At 42.1% G+C, this 25,983-nt stretch overlaps 1 protein-coding gene across 1 annotated transcript in view; it reads left to right on the forward strand.

The window, feature by feature from the left end:
* The first annotated feature begins 3,828 nt into the window (after positions 1-3,828).
* Positions 3,829-25,983, forward strand: part of STC2 (stanniocalcin 2) — a 31,060-nt gene continuing 8,905 nt past the window's right edge. The window contains exons 1-2 of the mRNA XM_088475781.1: positions 3,829-4,146; positions 22,021-22,163. Coding sequence (XP_088331907.1) covers positions 4,002-4,146; positions 22,021-22,163 — 288 coding nt within the window. The 5' untranslated portion in view covers positions 3,829-4,001. The remainder of the gene's footprint in view (positions 4,147-22,020; positions 22,164-25,983) is intronic.

Consider the following 25,983-nt stretch of genomic DNA (forward strand, 5'->3'; position numbering starts at 1 on the left):
CTCAGCACTATTGCATTAGTCAGAGGTGAATCTTTTCACAGATCCTAAAACTATATGCCAACACCACTGTTGCTATTCCTGGTCTCCTGGGACTGATCCTTCTGTGTGATTTACCAGTGCTGGAAGACAAAAAGTGGTCCCAGCGCCGGACTCTCGCCGCGACCTTACCTCCGCCACTATATATAGACAAAAACAATCACACAAATATATATAAATATATATATATATATATATATATATACAGTCAGGTCCATAAATATTGGGACATTGACAGAATTTTCAGATTTTGGCCTCTATTCACCACCACAATGGCTTTGAAATGAAACAAACAAGATGTGATTTAACTGCAGACTTTCAGATTTAATTTGAGGGTAATTACATCCAAATCAGGTGAACGGTGTAGGAATTACAACGGTTTCTATATGTGCCTCCCACTTTTTAAGGGGCCAAAAGTAATGGGACAAACTAAACAATCCTAAATCTAACTTTCACTTTTTAATACTTTGTTACAAATCATCCTTTGCAGGCAATTACAGCCTGAAGTCTGGAACGCATAGACATCACCAGACCCTGGGTTTCATCCCTGGTGATGCTCTGCCAGGCCTCTACTGCAAATGTCTTCAGTTCCTGCTTGTTCTTGGGGCATTTTCCCTTCAGTTTTGTCTTCATCAAGTGAAATGCATGCTCAATCGGATTCAGGTCAGTGGATTGACTTGGCCATTGCATAACATTCCACTTTTTAGCCTTAAAAAACTCTTTGGTTGCTTTTGCAGTATGCTTCGGGTCATTGTCCATCTGCACTGTGAAGCGCTGTCCAATGAGTTCTGAAGCATTTGACTGAATATGAGCATATAATATTGCCCGAAACACTTCAGAATTCATTCTGCTGCTTTTGTCAGCAGTCACATCATCAATAAATACAAGGGAACCAGTTCCATTGGCAGCCATACATGCCCACGCCATGACTCTACCACCACCATGCTTCACTGATGAGGTGGTACGTTTTGGATCATGAGCAGTTCCTTTCATTCTCTTCTCTTCGCATGCAGTTGTTTTCCGTGGTCTTCCGGGTCTTTTGGTGTTGCTGAGCTCTCCGGTGCTTTCTTTCTTTTTAAGAATGTTCAAAACAGTTGATTTGGCCACACCTAATGTTTTTGCAATCTCTCTGATGGGTTTGTTTTCATTTTTCAGCCTAATGATGGCTTGCTTCACTGATAGTGACAGCTCTTTGGATCTCATATTGAGAGTTGACAGCAACTGATTCCAAATGCAAATGTCACACCTAGAATCAACTCCAGACCTTTTACCTGCTTAATTGATAATGAAATAACGAGGGAATAGCCCACACCTGTCCCTGAAATAGCTTTTGAGTTGATAGTCCCATTACTTTTGGCCCCTTAAAAAGTGGGAGGCACATATTGAAACTGTTGTAATTCCTACACCGTTCACCCAATTTGGATGTAATTACCCTCAAATTAAATCTGAAACTCTGCAGTTAAAGCACATCTTGTTTGTTTCATTTTAAAACCATTGTGGTGGTGAATAGAGGCCAAAATCTGAAAATTCTGTCAATGTCCCAATATTTATGGACCTGACTGTATATATATAAAATGCAACAAATGGCAGCACTCCATGACTTATATAATGCAAGTAGGTTTTATTACGACTGTTTGGGACCCATGCTCATCATCAGGGATACAAGTCAATAATGTGCAAACTACACATATATATACATATGAGGGTAAAATTACCTTAATCAGCAGATTGTTCACAGCCAGTCCGCGACGCTGCAGCATCTCAAAGACACGCGCCCTCACTCCGGCGTCGCTGCCCATTGGACGTCACAGAGCCGCATCCCCCGGCTCCACCAATCCACTGCACCATCCACCATTGTCAAGACAACGTAATACAATCTGTGTCCAAAACATATACACATTACAATCTCCTACAACAAAGTGCATCTATTATAACAAAGTGCATCTATTACATAAAGAGTAAAAATATTATACTCAAAATCTAAATGTACATAGAATTACATAAAAAGGTATTATAGATACAAAATTAGAGGAAGAACTGTAATCCCCAGGATTCATTAAGGCCTTTAGGGGCCATTGTATCCAACTTAAATATCCAACGCCATTCCGCTTGCAGTAGTCTTTTAGCCCTATTACAACCCCTCACACTTTGTGCAATGTGATTCTAATTCTGATATCATTCTAAAGTGCATATCTGCCACTCCATGTTGCACCACTATCCAGTGTTTAGCCACTGGCTGATCACTTGAGCCAGAATTAATACCTGAGCATATCGCAGATCTGTGGAGCGACATGGAGTCGTTCATCGCATCGTCCCAGCAGTCGTTCATCGCATCGTCCAAGCATCGCATCGTCCCAGCAGTCAGAGACCATCGCGACCATCGGGGCTTACGACGAGACCATAGGGTAGGGTCTCACTTGTCGTAAGCCCCGGAGAGCTTCTGGCTCTGTCAGAGCCGGAAGCTCTCCACTGACATTACTAGTGATGTCAGTGGGGCCTCCCCCAAACGGCAGGCATTCCCATGGGAACGCCTCCGTTTGGGCTGCCACCCCCCCGGCCCGCCTTCCAAACGGGGCGAGCTGTCAATCAACAGCTCGCCCCCTTTGGAAAGAGACCCGCTACGACCGGCGCTGTCGGTCGTAGCGGGTCTCACGCATGCGCACGAAGGAGCCGGCTCCCTCGTGCGCATGCGCACTTGACAAACATCGAGGCGGCCGTGCGGTCGTAGACCGTACGGCCGCCTCTGAATGAAGGCCAGTGTGTACCCAGCATACGATTGTAAGGATCAATTGATACATAAGGTTGCTGAATAGTTTTAATAATGAGATGTTTTATGTTCTTTCTTTCTAATAAATAATGCCAATATGTGGGGTTACATCCAAATGTAACAGCATATTAGAAGTGTGCCTGCAATTCATGCTTGGGGATGAAATATTTTCTATTCTCCCCTAATGTCCTAAATGAATTTGCTGGAATATCATTCTGTAAAATAATTGTATTTCCCCAGGGCCAAATCAGTACAATATACAGTTGTATCTGGAGCCAAAGTAAACCGTAAAATAGTTTGTTTTTAAATTAGATATCAAAATCCTTATTTGTTTTTGTCTTGTAACACTTGCACGTCTACATTCTCTCTCAAATAAGTGGCTGGCAGTAATGGAAAACACAGTATAGCATGGGTGCACAGTATGGTACAAAAAGCCGAATAAAATAACGTGCAAAGAGGATGGATCAGACTGACCCCAAATTACTCCTAATGGAGAATAAAAGTAGTTTTTACTAAAATATTTATTGTTCTAACTAGTGATCCCTGTTCAGGGGAACATGCTTTGTAACAAGCTGAAATGTAAACTCCACTAAGTGTTAATGAGATCCAAATCAGCATGTTCTACAGTTCCATGGGAAAATAACATTGTTATTGATGTAGAGTAACTGCTGTGCTTTAACTAACAGGCAACCAATGAAACTAATAACAAATAATTCATGTGATATTGACTGTCAGCTCCTATGACATACATATTGGAAACATAAACTTGCTTATGTACTACCAAATAGTAGTGTGTACTTGGTATCTCTTGATAGGATGGCTTCCTTTGTCAAGCATGCTACGCCTGAGACATGAAGTCAGTAGTAGTGATAGGACAAGTGGGTACACATCCATCCACCTCGCTGTAGTAGTGAGTAGGCTGGAGCTCCCTCCCACTGAGTGTGTTGTCAAACTGCTGGGGTGCTGCGATTGGTGCACACTGAGGACAACACCTGCTTGACTCCTTCATTCAAGTGACACCAGAGCTTCCAGGGGATATTTGAGGCACCCTCCCTCCCAGATGCGGATCAGTCCCAGTATTTGGTGAGCAGCTGAAGTTGCTGTGACAGTGTAAGGGGCAGGCTAGGGATAGGACTAAAGCACAGGCTGATCTTCCCTCTCAGCCTCTCACAGGCAGCACTCAGCGTAAGGCAGGAGAATGTGCAGAGAACTCCTTAGCAGGCTGGTCACACTGGGGCTGGTGTTCGCGAGCTTTGATGCCGTCTATGGGACCGATGCCACCGACCTGCCTGAAAGCAACCAAGATAGAGACAAGAAAGGACGGCTCTCGCTGCAGAACACAGGTATGGTACAGCCACAGCCCAGCATGCAGCTCCCACAATGCCTGCTGCAACTTTATCTCTCAAGCTTGGGACTAGAACGTGTGTGAGTGTGTGAATGTACATGACATACTGCACGTGCTCCATGTATGTGTCTGTCTGCGTGTGTGCAATATATATATATATATATATATATATAAAATGTGTGTACTGTATGTATATATATATATATATATAATATATATATATACACACATATATTGTGTGTACTGTATATATATATATATATATATATATATATATATCTACACTTATATTTATCACATGGGTATATTTCTGTCTTTATAGCTATCAATCTTTTCTTTTTAATCAGGATGAATATGACTTTAGGGAATTGTGTGTGTGAATTGCATTCTATACTTATTAATATTGTAATTATAGATAGATACGCACACAGACATAGCTAGGATTGTACATTTTGTGAAAACAAGTTATAAAGTACCTGCACATTACTATATAATCATATATTATTATTATTATTATTATTACATTTTATTTATAGGGCGTCACAAGTGGTCCGCAGCGCCGTACATACAGTAAAGGGTAGACAGAACATTACATTACAGTACAGTAACCAAAATATAAACAGAACACAAGTAACAATTAGCAACACAATTCTCCATACACAGTACAGCTCTGAAGGTGAAGGCTGTCATAGAAGTGCTAGAGAAGAGGGCTGTGAGACATTGGGGAGGAGGACCCTGCTCCTAGGAGCTTACAATCTAGGGGAGCTTACAATACATATACTGTATAAGCCTGAAGTCTCTCATGTTTGCAGGTTCAATTGGTATTAAGTGGGGGCATAAACTATTGTCTTAGGAACCCCCCTAGTAATTAAAGTTGACACTTCATTAAATGTTGCTAACAAATACCATGTTTAATATGAACATAAAGTTTATATATTTTCAAAAGTGAACAACTGAATATGAACTCATGCAATGTGCAATGATAACACCAATACAGCATTAGTACAGTAAGCACACTGTTTTGTACATCTCCATTTTGTGGGATGAGAGCAAGTATTTCCAGAATATCGTAAAAAAGGTGTTGGAATAAGTAATTTGTAGTGATATAATGCAGCGTGATGACAAGTGCTATGATTTGCAGTGTGAGTGTGCTAGATACTATCTCCCGTGCTTGTGTAAAACCACGTGCTAAGTGTGCTTAGCGGAGAAGGAATGTTACTCTAATCACATGGGGATTGCAGAGTTAATGTCTTCAACTCAGGATAAAAAAAAACACATCCCCAGACAGGCTGCAGTAGTAAATAGGTTGGTGTTTTGTCTGAAAGGACCAAGGCTGAGATCTTTTACAAGAAATGCCCTGTCTGATGCTTAGCAAACATGTCAGTGTTATCCAGTTTGCCAAATTGGGTAACAGTAGTACTTTGAGGTGATTGGTAGATGCCCAAGAAACCATTTTGCACAGAATGGTTGTACTGTAATGACTATCCTAAGTGTATTGGTATGTTCTGATTTTTAAAATTATAATTTACATATTTACATAACCCAGTTTTTTTAAGTATTAAAAACACTGTTTTAGACATGTAATGTGCTTTTCATTCTAGCTTTACACTATGCATTTCTTTGCCGTTTCTCCCTAGGGGAATGTTGCATTACCTCTGTGGTCTACAAAACCATGCCTGATTGTGCCTCGGCTGGGCAAAGTTACATTCCAAGCAAGTTAGGCTTGATAATGATTTATTCTGTTTACAAGCTACTGACTTGCAGAGGGCCAAGTGGATAGTATTGTGTGTGAAAGCTCCCGTTCTTGCTCCACAGAGCTGACAATTAGAAATAAACAAAGTTGAATCAACAGGCTGTTTCGCAGAGGTCCAAAGTACTGGCGATACAAAATTGTAATCTGCTATTGGTTTTCTGTTCTGCACTTTGATTGTACAAATTCATTTTGTTGAATTTATTGTCTATATACAGAGCTGGGACAACGACGGTCAATCACATCTGCTGTGTGTTGTGGTTGTGGTAGGACAGGAAAAACGAAATGCCAAATTCTGTTGGCCAAATGTATTACAATTTGTATCCAAAATGTGGAAAGAGGTGAATATTTCGCAGAACAGTTTTCAAAATTTCACTCATCCCCACTAACATATGTTAGTTGTTTCTCCTTAAAATATAGTGAAAAAAGTAGAACTTAGAATTGAGGACTTGTAATTTGATTAAGTGGGCAAGGACTAAAATGTTATGTCAGAGTAAATCGCTTCACAAGGGAGTGTAAAAAAAAGTTTTGAAAAGGTGATATTCCTAGTAATACTAATACACAAACTATATTAAACACACATAGTTTATTTGTATAATGATCTCCTTAAAATTGAATACATTGGTGCCTGACATATATTTAATTTATTTTATGTTTCCCTAATGTACAGTAGAATATAAAGATACTGAAAGTCACCTCAAGTTGCTGAACGTCACCTGAATGAAAGCATTGGCGTTGTCTCCTCAAATGACTTCTGATATCCTTATAGTTCACACTAGGGAGTGTATGATGCTATGTATACCATGGCTTTCATTCTAATGGTGGTAATGTAACCAATATAACATTTTCATACACTGCTAGTCATAAAGCAGTATTCAGTGTTGTGTGTGGCAGTGCTAAATTCTATTTTTTGGCTATAAAAGCACAGAAATGTGTGCGTACACACTAGGTCCAATTTAATGAGAAGCCAATTAACATACCAGTACATTTTTGGACTGTGGAAAGAACCTGGAGAGCTTGGAGGAAGCTTTTGCGGACGTGGGGAAAACACACAAAATCCATGCAAGTAGTCTCTGTTTCAGAATGGAACCCAAGGCCTCGGTGTTGCTTGACAATGCCCCATACAGGCACCACAGAGTCCCACCATTTATTTAATGTCCCACCACCAGTACAATCACCTTAGTGAATCAAATGCCTCAGGGGTAATTGAAAGTTTTTCTAATGCTCATTACTTAAAGCAGTGTGATGGTCACCTTAATACTTTGCAATGCACTTGATGGGGATACACATCAATACAAAAATAGAAAAACGCTCTTGAGCATTATATCATAGTATTATACTAGAATACACTTAGAGTAGTGAATATTACATGAGTAGTTGGTATTCCTTGCATGAGTTTGAACTGTACATGCACAGAACATCGGGTACCCGCATGTACATGTGCCTGATTCTGCAACTTACACCTGTCCACTCTTCGATGGGCTTAATGGGGTGGGACAGGGGCATTCTTTCATATTCAAGCACAGTAAGGACATGCTCGTGCCATCGCAAACATATGCAGTTAGGAAAAATAAGTATATATGTCTGGGAAAGCTGGGACTCTACATCGACCTGCTTGCGAGCGCTTCGGCGCTTGCGAGCGGGTCTGAATGAGACCCATGGTTTATATCAATGACACAATTAGAATGTAGGTGTCTGTGACGTGTGACTGGAATTATCCAGACAAATATGTTACTATAGTCACCGCAACGCATCTCAAGCTCTGCATATGGGTCAAAATACAGATGTTTCCTTGCTCATCCATCCTCGATACGCCATGCAGCGCAGTATGCTTGGCGTGAGTGAGACATCAGGTCTCGTGCTAGCGTCAGGCATCTTTTTTTGATGAAAATGCCTCTGAGACTGAGAATGGAAAGGGCACTTGGCGTGGTAAAAAGCTGTGGTCGTTGCATCGTTGCATTTCGCATACTGATTGATATACTAAATCGCGCCCAGATATACAAGTGTCACATATGAAATGAATCGGCACAGTCTCCTGGTGCATCCTAGTTGCTTCACATTGCTGCATTTTTGGCAAAAAAGATGCACAGCGCTAGCAGAGTCTCATGGGGCCTGGTGCACCAAGAGGGGCTGCTTGTCGCGATTGCAGCAAAGACAAGTGAGGACACATCTGTATGCTGGTTTTGTGATAAACTTTTTGATATGTAAGTTACACTCATTTTGCACCCAACTCTACATAGGCCTTTAAGGCCAGAATTAATTAGACTGATAAGTGCAATTACTGTAGGCTGATTTTTGCTTACACCTCCATAGGCTTCTAGTAATACATATCCCGCTTCCCCATAGTGACTGAATCTGGCCTTAGCATCCACTTTTGAAGTTCAGTTCCCAAATACAGAGTTATTCCCCCATTTTTTCAGGACACAGACTGTTTTTGCCCCATAGTTTCTAAAATTAGATGATGATAAATATATTTTCCAGATATCTCATTCTATTTCCCACAGAAGGCAGAAAGGAGAATTACCTTGCTGAAAAAGCCCATTGTTTATGAGTACTCTATTGTTATGAAGCGATGTAACTAAAGAGTAACACTCAAGTGTCATGTAACATCCCAAGGGGTTAATTCAATTCACCACAAGGGGGACAAGTTGCCGCTGCAACGGCATTTATACGCCAGCGACGGTAGCTGAATTTGCCCCCCTTGCGGCCTGGACTCACATATATTGTGCGTATCCCTGTGGGGCTGCAAAAAAAAACACAAGTTCAGAGCTATCATAAGTACGACATATAGCCGCAGCTATTCATTGGGCGAGCCACCTTGCAGCTAATTGAATTGACCCCAGTCATTGTTTTACTTGTATCAAGGAACTTGAAAGTGTGCCACCTAGACATCCTCCACACTAATACACTCCATCAGCTTGCATTGTTGGACAGATTGATCCATAATCATATGTAATTTTTACCAAATACTGGCCTTCCAGTCAGGGAGACATATCATGACTCAACAAACCAGACAGTCCCCCAAGTTTTATAGTTTGTGATCTTTAGCCCAATATATCTGCCTTTTTGTATTTTTTACAGACAGGAATGGAACTTTTTTATAGTCATCTGCTGCCATATCACTTTTGGGTTGCATAAAATTGGATTTTTAAAAAAAAAAATCAAAAACGGATTTATTTGATTTAAATAGGATTTTTTTTATTTGATTTTTTTTAAATAAACGTTTAAAAATGTAAAAAGTTAATTAAAAAAATTTTGAATAAAAAATCCTATTGAATTCCTAAAAATCTGATTTAAATCAAATAAATCCGTTTTTGATTTTTTTTTTTTTTAAATCCGATTTTATGCAACCCTGCCCGGCGGTGACAGGTTACAAAGAGTTGCACATTGTCATGTCAGATTCCATCTTTCCCTTAAATCTGCAGTCTGTCTCCAATAACAAGACCACGGTTGGCTGGGTCCATTATGGTGGTGGTCCATTCTCAAGTCATCTTTTTCAGATATCTGTGATAACAAGAGTAGAGACATGTAGCTTGATTGGGGCTCATTTCTATGCCACTTTCTGTCACTATCACTACCACTATACTATGACAAGATTCAATGCTGACCACATCTGTCCTCAATCACTGATGACCTGGGGATGACACAGTTGCTGCCCCAGCCCATGATGCTGCTGCTATCTATCACCAGCTTTCCTCCTCCTGTGTACACCACTGACTGTGACACATTCAATGGGGGATGAGACGTTATGACATAATGGTGTCTCATCCTGAGGAGGAGAGGAGCTGCAAAGAAGAGCCAAAAGCAGGGTGAAGAAAATATTGACAGAAGAGACTAGGAAGAAGACGAGGAGGAGCATGTAAGTAAAAGAAGGAGGGGAGAAGCGGCATAAAATCATTAAATATGTATAAAGGGTGGTGGGTTGGAAGAAAAATTTGTATAAAAAATGTATCTATCGGTGGGATGCCAGAAATAAGATAAAAATTATTGTTGAAACTTTAATTATAAGACTTTTGTCCCATTTTATACCAAACTTATTAAGTTTGTAATAGAATCATTTCCTTCTAAGGGGTTAGAAAAATGGCAGCATGGCTTAATTTATTTATGGAATATATAATGTAATGGCACAATTTAAAGGTTGGGGTTAAAGTGAAAGTGGCACCAAACTATGACATATTTTACAGCCCAGGGGTTCATGAATGGGGGTAAGATTGGCAAGCGGAGGGGAGCTAGCCACACCACCACCATAGCATTGGCCACGGCTCTTCCAGTGGTGCAAACTTTCACGCTAATATCAAGGCAGGTTACCAGAATGTCTGGTTACAGCTCTATCTGACAGAATGTTCAGAAAATGACAAATTATGAGGGTTCTCGAGGATACCCAGGAGAATAGACCAGCCTCCCAGATCCTGCCCACTTTCTCAGAATGGGACCGCATTATTGTGGCCCTTCCACCTGCTAGACAATGCTGTAAATCGCATTGTACAGTCATATTTACTTTGCACAGGCAAATGTATTGCTCACAGTATCAATGACTTGCAATAATCACATTCAAAGTGTAAGAACTCCTAAAGAAAGCCAATTCTAAAATTTGTTGTAAGAGTTTCTGTATACTAAAATATGTACTTAGTCCTTCTCAGTTTATTGTCCAATTGATAAACAGGGAGATAGGGAGCTGAAGTATCTCAAACCAAGAAATATTATGAAGAATAGGTAGAAAAAGTTGATTTTGAAGCTGAACTGCCACTTACCACTAGGCAAGGGCTGGCCCGTCTTTAAAAGGCAATTTTAGGAACAGTAAAGCCCCACTCTTCGATGTTCTGCTAATAAGGTGCTCTTTGTATGTGATTTGTTAATTATTTTTACAGCATGTGCCATTCATTTGGCGGTTTTCAGCTTGACGTAAGAACTTCAGAGAAGGGTGCCATTAAAGTACAGCGCTATACAGAATAGAAGCGTTAACTGGTGGAGATGAAAGTAGAGAGAAAAGAGAGGGAAGCCTCTTACCTTAAATGCTAAATTAGCATGATAAAACCTAGGTATGTCTATGGCTGACATAGGACATAAATTAAGTTTGACACATCAAACAGTATAGGTCTGCGCAAAGTGCTACTCCAGTGAGTTCTAAAGTTCTAAGAAAATGTAATGGACTTATTGCAAAAAAAACTTTAGTGACGTGGATTGAAAACCAGTCACAATGTGCCTTTAAACCGAGCTATCATGCAGGACAAGGCCTTAAATCTCTTCCATGCAATTAATGCACAAAAGAAGTGAGGAAACTTCTAATGATAAATTCTAAGCTAGCAGAGGATGTTTCATAGGTTTAAAGAAGAAAGAAGCCAACTTCACAATCAAAGTGCAGGGGGAAGCAGCTAGTGCTGATACTGTAGCTACCGAATGTTATCCACAAGAGCAAGCTAGCTTCATTTAATCTTGGGGATGCGGTCAGGAAGCCGACGGTCGAAATGCCGACCACCGGCTTTCCGACTGTGCAATCTCGGCAGGGGTCTAATGATAGGCGTTGAAATCCCAACACCTATCCCTACGCTGGGAGACCGACGCCTGGCATACCGAAGGAAGGTAAGCCGGGCGGCTGTCTATGTGGGGGGGGGGTTAGGTTAGGGGCTCCCGGGGGGCACTTAGGGTTAGGCACCCCCCAGGAAGGTTAGGTTTGGCTAGGGGAAGGGGGGGTTAGGGCTAGGCACCCCCGGGAGGGTTAGGTTGCGGGGAAGGGGGGGTTAGGTTTAGGCACTTACAGGGGGGGTTAGGCACTATTGGGGGAGGTTAGAGTTAGGCACCCCTAAGGGATGGTTAGGCGGGGGAGAGGATTAGTATTAGGTAAAAAACGTACCTGTCGGAATTTTCTGTTGCCGGTCTTCCAGCGTCGGGATCTGAACCGCCGGACGCATGTGTTTCATACCGATCCCTAATCTTGTGCATATACCAAGCAATAGATTTAGATCATGTGGATGAATACACATGGTGGGGATGATTCTGAGGCGTACACTGAGACCCCGTTAGCATGTTTTGCAGTCACGTCTGCAACTTTATGCTAATGTTAGTATCAGCCCTTCACTGGTGTACATCTGTGCGCCTAAATGTGCAAGGGATGAGATGCCCACATGGAGCGGCTGCAGTTGCAGCCATCCGAAACACAGTCTGGTCTAGCACCAGCCCCATGCTAGGTGGAGAATATGTCAGTCAGATTATGCCATCCAATGGATATGATTAAGCATCTGAGTCTGCAACCACTCCTGCGGCATTTCCATAAAACAGAACATCTCTGTGCTTCTGCATAGTCACCACCCAGGAATGTCTAATACATTCCAATGTCCATGAGGCTCAATCAGTTCTGCGACTGTATACACACATGTGGGACACATGTACAGTGCGACTTTTTGGGGATTTAGATGCATTTACAGTTGCAAAACATCGCCACCTCATGTGAATATCGGGAATCAGACCCTATCATGGAAGACGATGCCCTCTAGGATTTTTATTGCTAAAGATAATAATGCCTAGCTTCCAAGCAGCTGAATAAAGGATAATGCTTTTATTAGGGCTAATGCAGCTGGTGATTGATCACTCTGGCAATCATAGGGCTCTAAAGAACTGTGCAAAACTGGCCTCCCTGATTACTATATATCCAATTCAAAAGCTTCAATGACTCACAGTCGTTTGCTTGAAGGACTCATTTAGGCCGACAATTGAGGCTTACTAAAAAACAAATAAAATTTAAGGACAAATAAAATTCCTTTTAGGATTTTACTTCTTGCAGATGTGTACAAAGAGATGAATGTTGTTTTTCTGCTTGCAAATACAACTTCATTACTGCAGCCAATGGACCAAGAATTAATTGCCACATTTAAATCCTATTAGCAAATAAAAACTTTCGCTATAAATGGCTTAGATAGTGATACGTTACCTGGGGCGAAACAAAATAAATGAACAGCATTTTGGAAAGAATTCATGAATTTGGATGGTATTGAAACAATTAGAGATACATGGGGGAAGTTTAAGAAACTACACTGAAAGTTGTTTGGAAGAAGCTAATTCCTTAACTTATGGATGATTTTCAAGCCTTTGAAAATCCTGTGGAAGAAGTGATTTGAATAGGTTGTGGAAATGACAAAAGACTTGGAGGTTGACTGAGTATGTGACCAAATTGCTTGTCTTGCTTGATGAGATCCTAACAGATGAAGGTCTTTAAATGGAAAGAAGTATGTTTTATGAATAGATGATCCATCCTGAAGATCACTGGCCTAATGAAGGGGTGTTCTTGTGGGACACCTTGCGCCCTGTGTGCCATCTGATAGGCTCGGCAGAGGAGGGCGCAGCCGGCCAGGGCAACGTAGCAGCCAGCGCTGGGATCAGGTTTTTGATCCTAGCGCCGGAAGTCCTGATGTCCGGTGAGATGTGTCCCCAGTGGGACACAATGCTGGGACAGTGTGGCTGTCCCCAGTGCCGGTCAAGGACCAGCAGCGGGTGACATTTGGTGCCAGCCTCGATAATCGTGAATCTGCGTGCAGCATTGCAATAGTTCACAAAGGAATTTCTGGCCACACTACTGAGAGAGGACATACTTTAGTAATGCGTGTGGCCACTACATGCAATGGCAGTAGACATTGTATAAGCGCAAGTGTAGTAAAGTCAAAACAGGCCTTCAGTGCACCAGGGCAAGCCCCTACAGATACTCAGAAGAGAAGATCAAGGGATGTGGGAGGACAGACTGCATTCTCAGGCCATCCCTCCACATTTTTCTGCGGTGCCAGTAGTGTAGATTTCCATGCTAGTAAGCAGTGACCTGTCCACTTGTGCATTATGTTAGTGTGCAGGGCTTTATATGGCATGGAAGTTTCATAATATGAGGAGGGAAATGAACACAGCAAAAAACCTTAGACTGAGAGGTTGATAGTGGAAGGACAAAGGTCATTCAATAGTACAGACCAGCAAAAACAAACGGCACCAAACCTGGGCGCTCAACAGAAAAGCAGCGAGAATTTTCTCAAAAGCTGGTCACCCAAACTTGCTAAAATCACTTATATACAAACAAATAGAAATTCTTGCGCTAATCTTTGTTCCAATGGTTCACGCCTCAGTAAATGTCCAGATATATCCGATGGAACAAATTCTTCTATCACAAATTAAAGTCTTCGTTGAGTAGTATATGAGACCAAATAATAGAAGGAAAACATTTAGAGAGAAAATTCAAGACAAAGCTTAACACACGTTCTTAGATTATGTTGAACCACTGTATAGACCACAAGGTCCTATTCTCACAGCATTTATTTCAATACCAAGAAAAGGCCAAGTTGCTCACATCAGTGCTTACTTGAAACAGGTGTATGAAAATCGTATAAAGGTTTCTTTTACCCAATTGTGCCCATAACCTTAAGGATAGATTAAAAGGCAATGCTCACACTGTGGCTTACATAAGCAATATTCATGCAGGCATATAAAAGTTTCTTTCACCCCAAAGTGTCCTTGCACCTTTAAGCAGATCATAAAAGATGCTCACACTGTAGCTTACTTGAAAACCTTTAATGCAGACTTATCAAGGTCTCTTTAATGTCCTCATACAAAGAATGGCTTCCTCCAATGCTCATATAAAAAGGAAAACACCAATGAGCACCTTTATATAATTTTCATTCACCTGTTTCATGTAAGCACTGATGTGAGCAACTTGGCCTTTTCTTGTTATTAAAATAAATGCTGTGAGAATAGGACCTTGTGGCCTATACAGTGGTTCAACATAATCTATGTGTTAAGCTTTATCTTGAATTTTCTCTCTAAAAGTTTTCCTTTTATTATTTGGTTGCATATACTACTCACTGAGGACTTTCCTTTGTGATAGAAGAATTTGATCCATCGGATATATCTGGACATTTACTGGACAAGTACAGACCAGTAACTTGAGGCTTCTGTCAAAGCAATGTGGGAAGATTGTGTTTGATGAGAGCAGTTCTTTCCACTCAGTCATACGGTAAGCAATACATTTCAAGACCAACAACTAAATAGAAGATAGACATTTACAAAAATGATTTATATTAAGAGAGTAAAAATAATCAAACCATTTCATACCAGACTTTGGGGGCCATTTATCGATGAGTTTTATCATACGCAAAGAGTATTAAAACTCGTTGCGTTTGATAATGATGCCCAAGCCAATCAGCTCCCAATTGTCATTTTTTAAACAGATGACCGTTAGGAGCTGATTGGCTGGAGCACCATTATCATACGCAACAAGTTTTAAAACTCGAAGTGAACATTGCTAGCACACACATTGTAAACAAGTTTTTAGTGTGTGATGTAATCTGTTTAGAATGTCAGATGGATTGAAGTTGCTATAATGTTTGGAAATGATATGATCACTGTCTACAGCAAAGAAATGATAATTATAAATCATGTTAGCAGATAATATAGTAAACAATTATTGCTTCTGTTGTTATTGTTGTTTTGCATTAAAACTAAACAAATAGCCTCATCACAGCCCCTCTTATCCCCCTCATCACAACCCCTCACAGTACCATTCATCACAGCCCCTCCTTCACAAACTCTTCCATCACATCCCCCTCATATTTACCTGCCGACTCCTGTCCTGAACAGTGGCAACAGGGGACTGGTCTGTCGGCGACTGCTTCCTTCTGAGTAGGGATGGACATCGGAAGCCGATGGTTAACCATCGATGTTTCCTATTCAATGGAAGTAATTTTTCCATTGAATAGCGGGAATTCGATGATTGCCAGTCATTGGATGCAGCTTTCCGATGACTGGCTGTGGGAGAAGCACACACACCGCTGCTAAGCAGTGGGAGAATAGATGCCGTGCGCATGCACACAACATCTATACTCATTCTAGGGGGAGCTTGGGGGCAGCCCAGCATATCAAGAGAGTGCTTGGCACGCCCCCACAGTGACGTGAATGAGGGTACCGCGAGGCTCCGCTCCAATCCCAGAGGCTTCATCCCCTTTTTGTCCATAAGTGCGCATGTGCGAAGCTATGACTGCTTCTGTGCATACACAAAGTATAACCATCGAATGGTTGTGATGCGATGGAAACTAGCCAACTGGATTTGATGTCGGAAGACCAGCAACCATTCTATGATGGGCTTCAGATGTCCATACCTACTCTTGAGTGCTGTGTCGCGCCTGCACAGGCAGCTGTGTCACAGTGACACAGTCTGCCAGAGACCTCTGAGTACTTTCTAATTTGTGTGTCGCTCCTCTATGAGGCGCCCTACTTGGCAGCATAACCAGCGTATAGGTAAAACCGCCCCTGCATAGTGGTCTCTATGCAAGCCCTCACCTACCTGCTATGCTTTGTGATGCTTCCAATTTTCCAAGTTAAAGGATATGGCAGGACTATACAGCTGGCACAACTTTAAAGAGCAAGTGCACTGCGACTTTAGCTGTGCTGTTCTCGGGGTTCTCAATACTGTTATGCACCGTGTCACACAGTTTTAACTATACTTTGCCCATCTGTAAAGCAGACTACTGTACTCACCTTGCTATAATGGCATTACATTAATATATATGTAATTTTAAACAATATTGATTGCTATAGATCTTTTTACTTTGTAAAGCAGCAATACTCCCAATAGAGAAGTCATTTATTAATATTTTTGGTGATGCCAAGCAAACATTTGACAGCTTGTCCACATGATGGCTCTGTTAATGAACGCATGCTTACTTAAGAACATCTACATCAGCCATTCTTTATTCATGGCTGTGCTCTTAGGCAAAATTGTGAGTGATCCCACTCCCTTGGCTGAGAAGCAATCCCACACATGCATGGTCTCTGAATGCTTTACTGTTAGCATGACACAGGACTGATGGTAGCACTCACCTTTCCTTCTCCAGACAAGCATGTTTCCAGATGCCCCAAACAATCTGAAAGGGGATTCATCAGAGAAAATAACTTTACTCCAGAACTCAGCAGTCCAAACCCTTTACCTTTAGCAGAATATCATTCTGTCCCTGATGTTTTTCCTGGAGAGAAGTGGCTTCTTTGCTGCCCTTCTTGACACCAGGCCATCCTCCAAAAGTCTTTGTCCTGTGTCATGTCAACAGTAAAGCATCCGGAGACCATTCATGTGGGGTGGCTTCTCAGCCAAGTGAGTGGGCTCACTCACAATTTAGCCTAAGAACACAGCCATGAATAAAGAATGTTACCAAAACATCCTCCAAGAGCAACTTCTCCCAACCATCCAAGAACAGTTTGGTGACAAACAATGCCTTTTCCAGCATGATGGAGCACCTTGCCATAAGGCAAAAGTGATATCTAAGTGGCTCAGGGAACAAAACATCGAAATTTTGAGTTCATGGCCAGGAAAGTCCCCAGACCTTAATCCCATTGAGAACTTGTGGTGAATCCTCAAGAGGCGGGTGGACAAACAAAAACTCACAAATTCTGACAAACTCCAAGCATTGATTAGGCAAGAATGGGCGGCCATCAGTCAGTATGTGGCCCAGAATTTGATTGACAGCTTACCAGGGCGAATTACAGAGGTCTTGAAAAAGAAGGGTCAACACTGCAAATATTGACTCTTTGCATAAACTTAATGTAATTGTCAATAAAAGCCTTTGACACTTTGAAATGCTTGTAATTGTACTTCAGTATACCATACATCTGACAAATATGTCTAAAAACACTGGAGCAGCAAACTTTGTGAAAATTAATACTTGTGTCATTCTCAAAACTTTTGGCCATGTGTGTATTCATTCAAATCTACACAGATCGAATATTTGCTGTATAGCAATTATATAACTAAATACAATAATTAATAATAGAGACTACATTTTATTTATTCTCCAACAGTATGGGCTTTCTTAGTAAAGAATATTTGCAGAGTATAAGAGTCAACTTCAGTACAAGTAGGGTCACACTTCCTGGATGCTCCAGCAGATGTATAAAACATACACTGCTCCCATAGGTCACAAGGTCAGCAGTTTGTAGAGTATTTGATATCCTCAGTTTACAACTCATGGTACACGTAATAACCAGAGATGAGGGGGAGGACAAGAGGGATGTTTCCAAAATATTTATGTTACTTAGATACTTTGTGACGTGACTGAGGAACAAATTTAGAAAGCATGGATGGTTGAGAGTTTGCTTTTATCTCGAAAGATACCATTGCCAATTTTTTTATTTGTTTTTCAATATTAAGTATAAATATTCACTTTACAACTAAACATTGTGGTCAATTAATAAAATGTTTTGAATATATTTGTCGCTTTTTCTTGATTACACTTTTCTTCAATATGACGTTTAGTTATTTCTTATAGCCTGCAGTTGTCACTTTTGCTGATCATGAAGAGGTTTAATCTGTGAATAAGCGGCCTATTTATCATTGTTGGCAGTTGAGCTTCTAAACCTTCATTTATTATGGCCTCATATCAGGGCAATAAGAAATACTTTTTTATTCCCTATTTAACAAAATTATCTTGCCAGGATAGCGGCCATGATAAGAGTCTTTCCCACCAAAGGCCCGTATTCAATTTGAGGTGAAAATTCCGAGGTCGGACTTTTCGCCATCTTCAACGTTTTTTTCTGGTATAAAGTATCGGGTGCGTGCCCGCTTATCCCAGTATTCAATTATGATCCGACAAAAACGGCACCCGGCGGAAAGGTAAGTATCGGAAAAGTCCTGTAATTTTTCAGGAAATCATCCTGGCACCCCTCTATGTCCTGACATAGGGGATCACTATGGTTACCCCAGTTTTAGCCTGCAGAAGGTAAGTCGGGTTTTTTAATAATCGCGGCAGGTGGATAAATGAGGCTTTGCTAAAGTGGTGAAGAATAGCACTTAGTTATTTTTTAAAATTCTTCAAAAATGCACCGGCCGCTACCACCCGCATTCTAGAACACACCTGCCGCATACTTGGGGACCCTCCCTGAGTTTATTTCGCTAGATTTTAATTGTGTCCCCCTACATTTTTTTTCACCCACAAAATTAAAGTACATTTTTTGGGGTGTCCTGAGGATTTTTTTACTTTTTTTTACACAGATTACTTTTAGGGGACCCTCCCAGGGCTGCAGGCTATTTCTTTTAAGCCTGCACCCCTAAACCACAATTCTGCACTTTTTTCCGCCATGTATTACATGGAGAAAAGTTATCGCCGTTTTTTAACAAAGACTTTTCGCACCGGCGAAAAGTCTTTGAAATTGAATATGGGGATAATTGAAACAGACGAAAATGGCCCAAAGAGTGAAAAGTAAAGTGCTAGCGTAAGCAGGCAGTTTAGTAAATCGCTTACATGCATGCGTGGCCATAGGCGACGGCTAGAAGATACCTCTCTAGCGAAACACTAGGGAAAATGTAGCCTACAGGGAACAATGGTTAGCACCATCTAAAGATGGTGTTAGCTATAGGAGGTCAAGCCCTAAAAAGCTAGATTTTGGCTTAATAAAAGGGCCCATACATTGTTTCCATAATATTAATGAAGACAGATAAAGCTTCCAGTTTCCATTTCACAGAATTACATTTGGTCGCTGTTCTAGAACGATGGGTACTGATTCACATCCTTATGTTGTATACTCTGACACAGGTCATCCTATGATGAAAGTCATTTAGCTAATATTCACAATAAGATGGCAGATTTTTAAAGGCTGCAGACACTGCTTGAATAGCATATTTAATAATACATGACCCGATGTCCCACGCCATTGAAATGAGGCAGTTGGACAGCGAGACTGTATAAGTGGAATGTGAGACGTGTCATTTGTTTCATGTTACTCTGGGCTGTCAAGGGCAGAGGAATTTGTTATCACAAGACTTCAGAATCCAAGAGGAAAAATAATTTACAGTCATTAACCGGTAACAGATATAGGATCTCTTCCTCACATACCTGGATACACACATATACCGTTACAACATTAACAATCTAATTTTACAGAAGTTACAGCTACATCAAGCATCTGGGTGCCACTTACTTATCATGATGTTGTTGTGAATATATTGATTATGAAATAGAAACATTTACTACAACGATGGGCAATTAATACACTTTAAGGACCGCATGTGCAGCCCTCTAATCTACAACAAGACCACACATTACCCTTAATTTAAAGACTAAAAAGAAAACAGCATCAAAACAACATCAGCACCCCTTACATCTGTCATCCCAAAAAGAACCACATTTCCTTCACTTACTCCAAATGTTCACAACATACTACTTAGATATGCCACTTACTCCAAAATGACCTCACATGCCCACTTGCCACAAAGTGCCTCATCATGTTCTAAAAGTCCTACACTCCCTCAGTTCTTACATCTACTACAGAACTCCCCTACAGGCCACTTAGCCTTTCATACATGCTGATCAAACCTTCCCACATGTCACTAACCCCTCTTAAGGTGCCCATCCACTAGACGATTAAGTTGAGCGTTTGAACGATAAAACGTTTGCAAATCGTTTGCAAAACTGTCTAAAATGACCAGCGATGCGCGCTCCCGCTGGTCGTTTAGACATCTATCATTGGGCAAACATGCTGGACAACCTGAGGATAACGTCAGATTCAGTGGCGGAACTCCCGGAGACAATGGAGTCAGTTGCCACCGGGCTCCAGCACTGAAGGGGGCATCTGGCTCCATTGTCTCCAGGGTCCTGGATGTTCCACCGCACCTACACCTATAGTACTGCCGGCTTCGTTAACTTCTACTGTAAAAAGAAAGCCAGAGGAGCCGCTGCGTTCCTCCGGCTCCACTACACTCTGTGGTCTCGGCGGGTCGCGGACGTCACGTATCATGTGACCGCCCACGACCTCACCCTGTGCCTGCCCCTTCTGTCTGAGGAGCCTCCGACAGTGCACCTGCGGCTGGCAGTGGCACTGAGTCTGAACTTTGGTGGAGAGTGGCCGGGACCCGGGAGACAGGGCACGTGGTGTCAGCAGCCAGTCCCCGGCGGTCGGTGCAGTCTCCCAGCTGCTGCCCTGCACTCACTTCTCCCCAGGAAGAGAACCACTGGCCGGGACCCGGGATCTGCATAGAGGACTTCTTCCCGGTGAGTCCCTTCTCACTACTACTCCTGTCCCCTGCAGTGCTTCCCACTACTCCTCCTATCCTGCCCCCTGAAGTGCTTCCCACTACTCCTATTTTTCCCCAGTAGCATTTTGTAGTTTTTTTTTGGGGGGGGAGGGGCACCAACACTTGTCTTGCCTCCGGGCAACTGGGACGAAGTTACGCCACTGGTCAGGTTCAGCCTGTTTGCAGATGATTGATGTGCCTGCACTGAACGACTGCTCGTTCAGTGCAGGCTCATCACTCAGACTGACAAACGCCTGCACGATTACAATTTCGTAATCGTGCAGTTGTTTTAAGGTCTGCTAGTGGATGGGCACCTTTACATGCACCCCACATGCCACTCAGACTTTTCTACATGCCCCACACGCCTCCTTACATTTTTAGAAATACCTACAAAGCTGGAGAGAACCTGGTGCGGAATTCACTGCATTCTCTACTTATACATCTCAGATTAGCGGTTCTGCATTATGCAGCGTAGGTCAAGTAACACGGAAGTCAGTTGTTCACGTCAGTCTATTTCTCTCCATTACACAAAAACAAAACAGAAAATAAATTAGAGTGGTTCACAGAGCTGCGGGTCACAGGTGAGGGCTGGCAAGGCCAGTAGTGGACCTTGGGGATGCCTATTGCCCATCACTGACCTACTGGATGGTTGTGTGAGAATGTAATGCAAATTGGTTGCTTTAAGTGTTTTAACTGCATCAGTGTTAGTTCATTTTTTTAACACTCTTCAAATCTAAATATATCAATAAATAAAGTACATGTTGCACAAATGGTAACATTAAATACCAGACTGCTGATGACCACAATGTTTGGTTATGTTTCTAAGAAGAAATAGAAAAACTTCAGTTGTGCAGTTCAGAAAATTTCCAATGCAGAACTAAAATGAGCGCATGTGTATGTTGATTACACACAGGAACTTGGGAAACCCCTGGAGGATCCTGATGATAGTCGCTGATTGCACCAGAAACATTTTATGCATATTATCAAGTCCCAGTAAACATTCTATGTGTGTGTTCATATTACTTATATAATATATTTATCTTCCTTTGAACTCATTATAATGGTACGTTTTGACACTGCTTTCTCTGTGATCACAGCTGAGATCCAGCACTGTCTAGTCAACGCTGGAGATGTGGGCTGTGGAGTCTTCGAATGTTTTGAGAACAATTCCTGTGAGATCCGGGGTCTACATGAAATCTGCATGACCTTCCTGCACAACGCTGGCAGATTTGATGCACAGGTAATTTAAAAATTATCCTAAACAGATTGCACCAGAGAAGTTCATCAAGCGAATAATTAATTTTTTTTTCCTGATGTTAACTGCCCAGGCATTATTCTGATGCTAATATTTATCGGGTTGGGTACGCGATCCTGGCGCTGATAATGCCAGCGGTCAGAATCCCAGTAGTGGATATCCCAATGCATTCAGGCAAGTATTCTAACCCTTGCTCTAACTATAACCCAGCTATCCCGCAGTCTAACTCTAACCTCCCCCTTCAGCAGCCTACCCCTAAACCCCCCTCCCCGGCAGCCTAATTCTAACCATCCCCTCCAGCAGCCTGCCCCAATACTCCCCCTAGTGCCTAATCGTTATGGTCACTGGTTGGATCGCAGCCGACGATATTTTGACTGCTTTCGGCATTCCGGCGCCGGAATTCTGTTCGCCCGCATAGTCTACGACAGGATGCTGAATAAATCCCCTTATCAGAATGGGTCTTAGGATACATACACTACTTCCTGTCATCCCTGTTTGATACTGATTCACTTGCAGAGGTTTTCTAGAGCAGGGAACAAGCCCTGTATTATTCTGCCTGAGACCTTACATAGACTATCATATACATTTGTAGTGTAGTGTTCATTAAAAAAACATAGATTGTCGTTTTAATCATTAGTAAATCTCTCAACAAGTTGGAAACCACTAACTAAGAATTTTGAGATAAGAAACTATTTTATTAAAGTGATTTTTTTACAATTTTCTATGTCCAATCCCTGGTACAGTACCTGAGATTGTAGACTCAGTTTTCCTTATTTTAAACACTTCACTGAAACAGAGTTTTACATGGCCCACAGGGAAGGTTGGGTGTTAAGTTATGTACGCGGATGGCATTTAGCTGCTATTATGATACTTTATATAGAGAGCACCAGCAAAATAAGCAGCACTATACACTGAGTGGATCATGAATTGTGAATTAAATTTTGGATGAGAACAGATTGTTGGCAGCAGTGGTGGCTCCAGAGATGGGGCTGCAGCGCTGTCCAAAATTCAGATAAGGGAGCCACAAAAACTGCCACCCCATACGCTGCCAAACATCGCTGGCCGGGACTCACTGGCAGTTGGTGTGGCTCCCCTCTGGAGCTGCCAATGGCTATTCTTGGAGTGCTTTCTCACTGTAGTAACTCACAGACTGTAAAGCTGGTTACATTCTCTTATATAGTGTCCTGTCACACAATCAATTCTACTCTATACAATCTACTGCTGGCCAAAGACTCAATTTATAAGGATTCAATTGAAGGCTCTTACTTTAATATGCTGATGCTCTGCTGACTGAGCTACTCTAGCTGTTGGACAGCTCCTTGCCATTGTCATTTGTCCAGCTCAGCCTTGCTGCTACTGTAGCATGACATTCTAGCATGTTCTACATAGCTCCAACCCCTGGCTTCCTATATAAGACAGCACTGTCCCCTTCTTCCTGTCAGACTACTGTGCTCCTGCCTACAGTAGTTATTTAGTTGCTGCTGTTTCCTGCTGCATTCGGACTTAAGTTATTCTCTACACAATTACTGTTACTGACTTGTCCTCTACCTCAACCCTTTCTCCTAATCTGCGTTGTTGAGTACCATACCGGTTGCCTATCATTCTTTATTCCTGTAAACCTCTTTGGGATCTGCCTTCCTATCCAACTTTTGGACTCTGCTACTGACTACAGACCACTACACTATTGCTGGCCACACACACTGTGTTATTGTCTGCCACATACTCTATTTCGGGTAATACATTCTGTGATATTGCCTGCCATAAACTGTATTGCGGTTCACTCAGGGCCTGATGTGGCTCCATTCTGAGTGCAAATGGAACGCTAATCCTCCTATACACACCTACTCATGCACATGCATCTGTGCGATCGCATCTCCCCATACGTAAAAGCAGCCATCATCATTTTTTTACTAACTACCCGACAAACCCACAAGACAGTTATTTTGTGTGTGTTCACTTTGTTACCCACCAGAAATAGCCATTTAGCATTCAGAGATCTGAATTGTGTGTATGTTCCCGAAGATGACTCTGCTGCCCGGGATGCATGCACAGTAAGCGAGAAAGCACTAGATGTGACAACTTATGATGTTGCATGCAACTCAGAATCAGTTCTACAGTTTGCAATATTGCCTGTCACACACTCTATTGTTGGTTGTATACTCTATGATTTACCTTACCCACACTCTATGACTACTTGGCTGGCATACACTCTATTATGTGGTACATGCACTAAGCCTTGGAGAGTGATAAAGTACAATCCAACCAGCTCCTGTCAGTTTACCGGCTGTGTTTGAAAAATGACAGGAGCTGATTGGTTGGTACTTTATCACTCTCCAAGGCTTATTACATTTCCCTATTGCTGGTCACAGTCTCCAGTGTCCCCCCCGGCAATTTTTTCCAGCCGGTGGGGGCCTTCGCAATAATAAAATGTTTTAAATAATGACCTTATAATGTTTTAAACTTGAGATAACAGTTTATATATGAATATTCCTCTTCTTCTTAGAAGCCCAGTCGTTTGCAGATTTTTCATAAGCAAAGTCTGTAGGATCTGTTTCCTTTAGTGAAATCAGCATCACGTTACTTAGTGCTGGCACCACATAATACATTTTTTTATACAGCTCCCAGATACAATGTCCTCAATTGCAGGCTCCACAGATACTGGCCCCACTTGCTGGCACCACAGAATTATTTTTTTTTTACAGCTCCCAGATACTGTCCGTGCTTTTATACAGGGGGAGGGATCTCTGCCCTCCAGCCTGACACCACCCTTGCACTGTGATGGGCCCGAGCTGCACAAACCGCCTCCATGCGCTGTGTTCCGTCGCCTGGAACCCTCACTAACGTGACGTGTCCTTATTGCCGGCGGACACGGAGCCTCAGATGGGAGGAACACGTGACGTCAGCGCAGCTCGGTGTCACATCCGGCATCCGTGTCCATGGCAACAAGGACAGGTTGAGGATGACCAGGCAACAGGGGACATGGCGCTTTAAGGCGGGGGCGAGTGCTGGGTAGTAAGTTGTAGGATGTGGCGCATTGAAGCAAGAGGAAGTGCCGGGCGGTAGATGTTTCTTGCCGGGCGTTGCACCTGCAGCAAACAGCTTGGGGAGAACACTGGTCTCTGAGGTATTGCCACACACACAACTTACTTTGTCATGGTGCCTGTCATTATCTTACAGTTTGCCTGATACTGCAGCATGTGTGGAGCCCAAATGACCACCATGCCAGATACTGATCCTATAGAAATGAATGTGATTAGAAGATGACAACTCGGGTCGGCCTTTGTGTGTGAGACCATCTTACAAGCATACAGACAGGCCACAGTGGAAGTGAAAGCTATCTTGCTGCTTGGCCCAAGCTAAATAGACAGTTTTTGCTAATTTGCCCATCAACATGTGGTGCTGAGTTGAACGTGGATCCTGCTGCTCAAGGTTTGGGTGATGCAGGGTGATGGGTCTAAGTGTGGGTTCTTTGGCTGGTTAACATAAACATTGCGACTAAATAAAGCTGAAGAGTAAGAGAGAAGATCTGCTGATCAGTATAGCTGATACAGGATTATAGATTATCTGGAACCAGCCTAGGCTTTTCCATCTCTCTCCTATCAAAGATTTAATAATAAATAAAAATAACCTGCAAGTGGAAAGTCGAAACTTACTTAGAAGACCCTGCACAGAAAATATTAATGTAACTATGTACATATAGTTTTCTTTAGAGGTGTGTTTGACACACAGGCATCACAGTTCAGTTTGACAGGAGTGTGAAAACCATACTTGCCTACTTTTCAAAAAGCATTTCAGGGAGATTGTG

Source organism: Taudactylus pleione, unplaced genomic scaffold (genome assembly GCF_031769625.1).
Source record: "Taudactylus pleione unplaced genomic scaffold, aTauple2 ptg000178l, whole genome shotgun sequence".
Classification (NCBI taxonomy): Eukaryota; Metazoa; Chordata; class Amphibia; order Anura; family Myobatrachidae; genus Taudactylus; species Taudactylus pleione.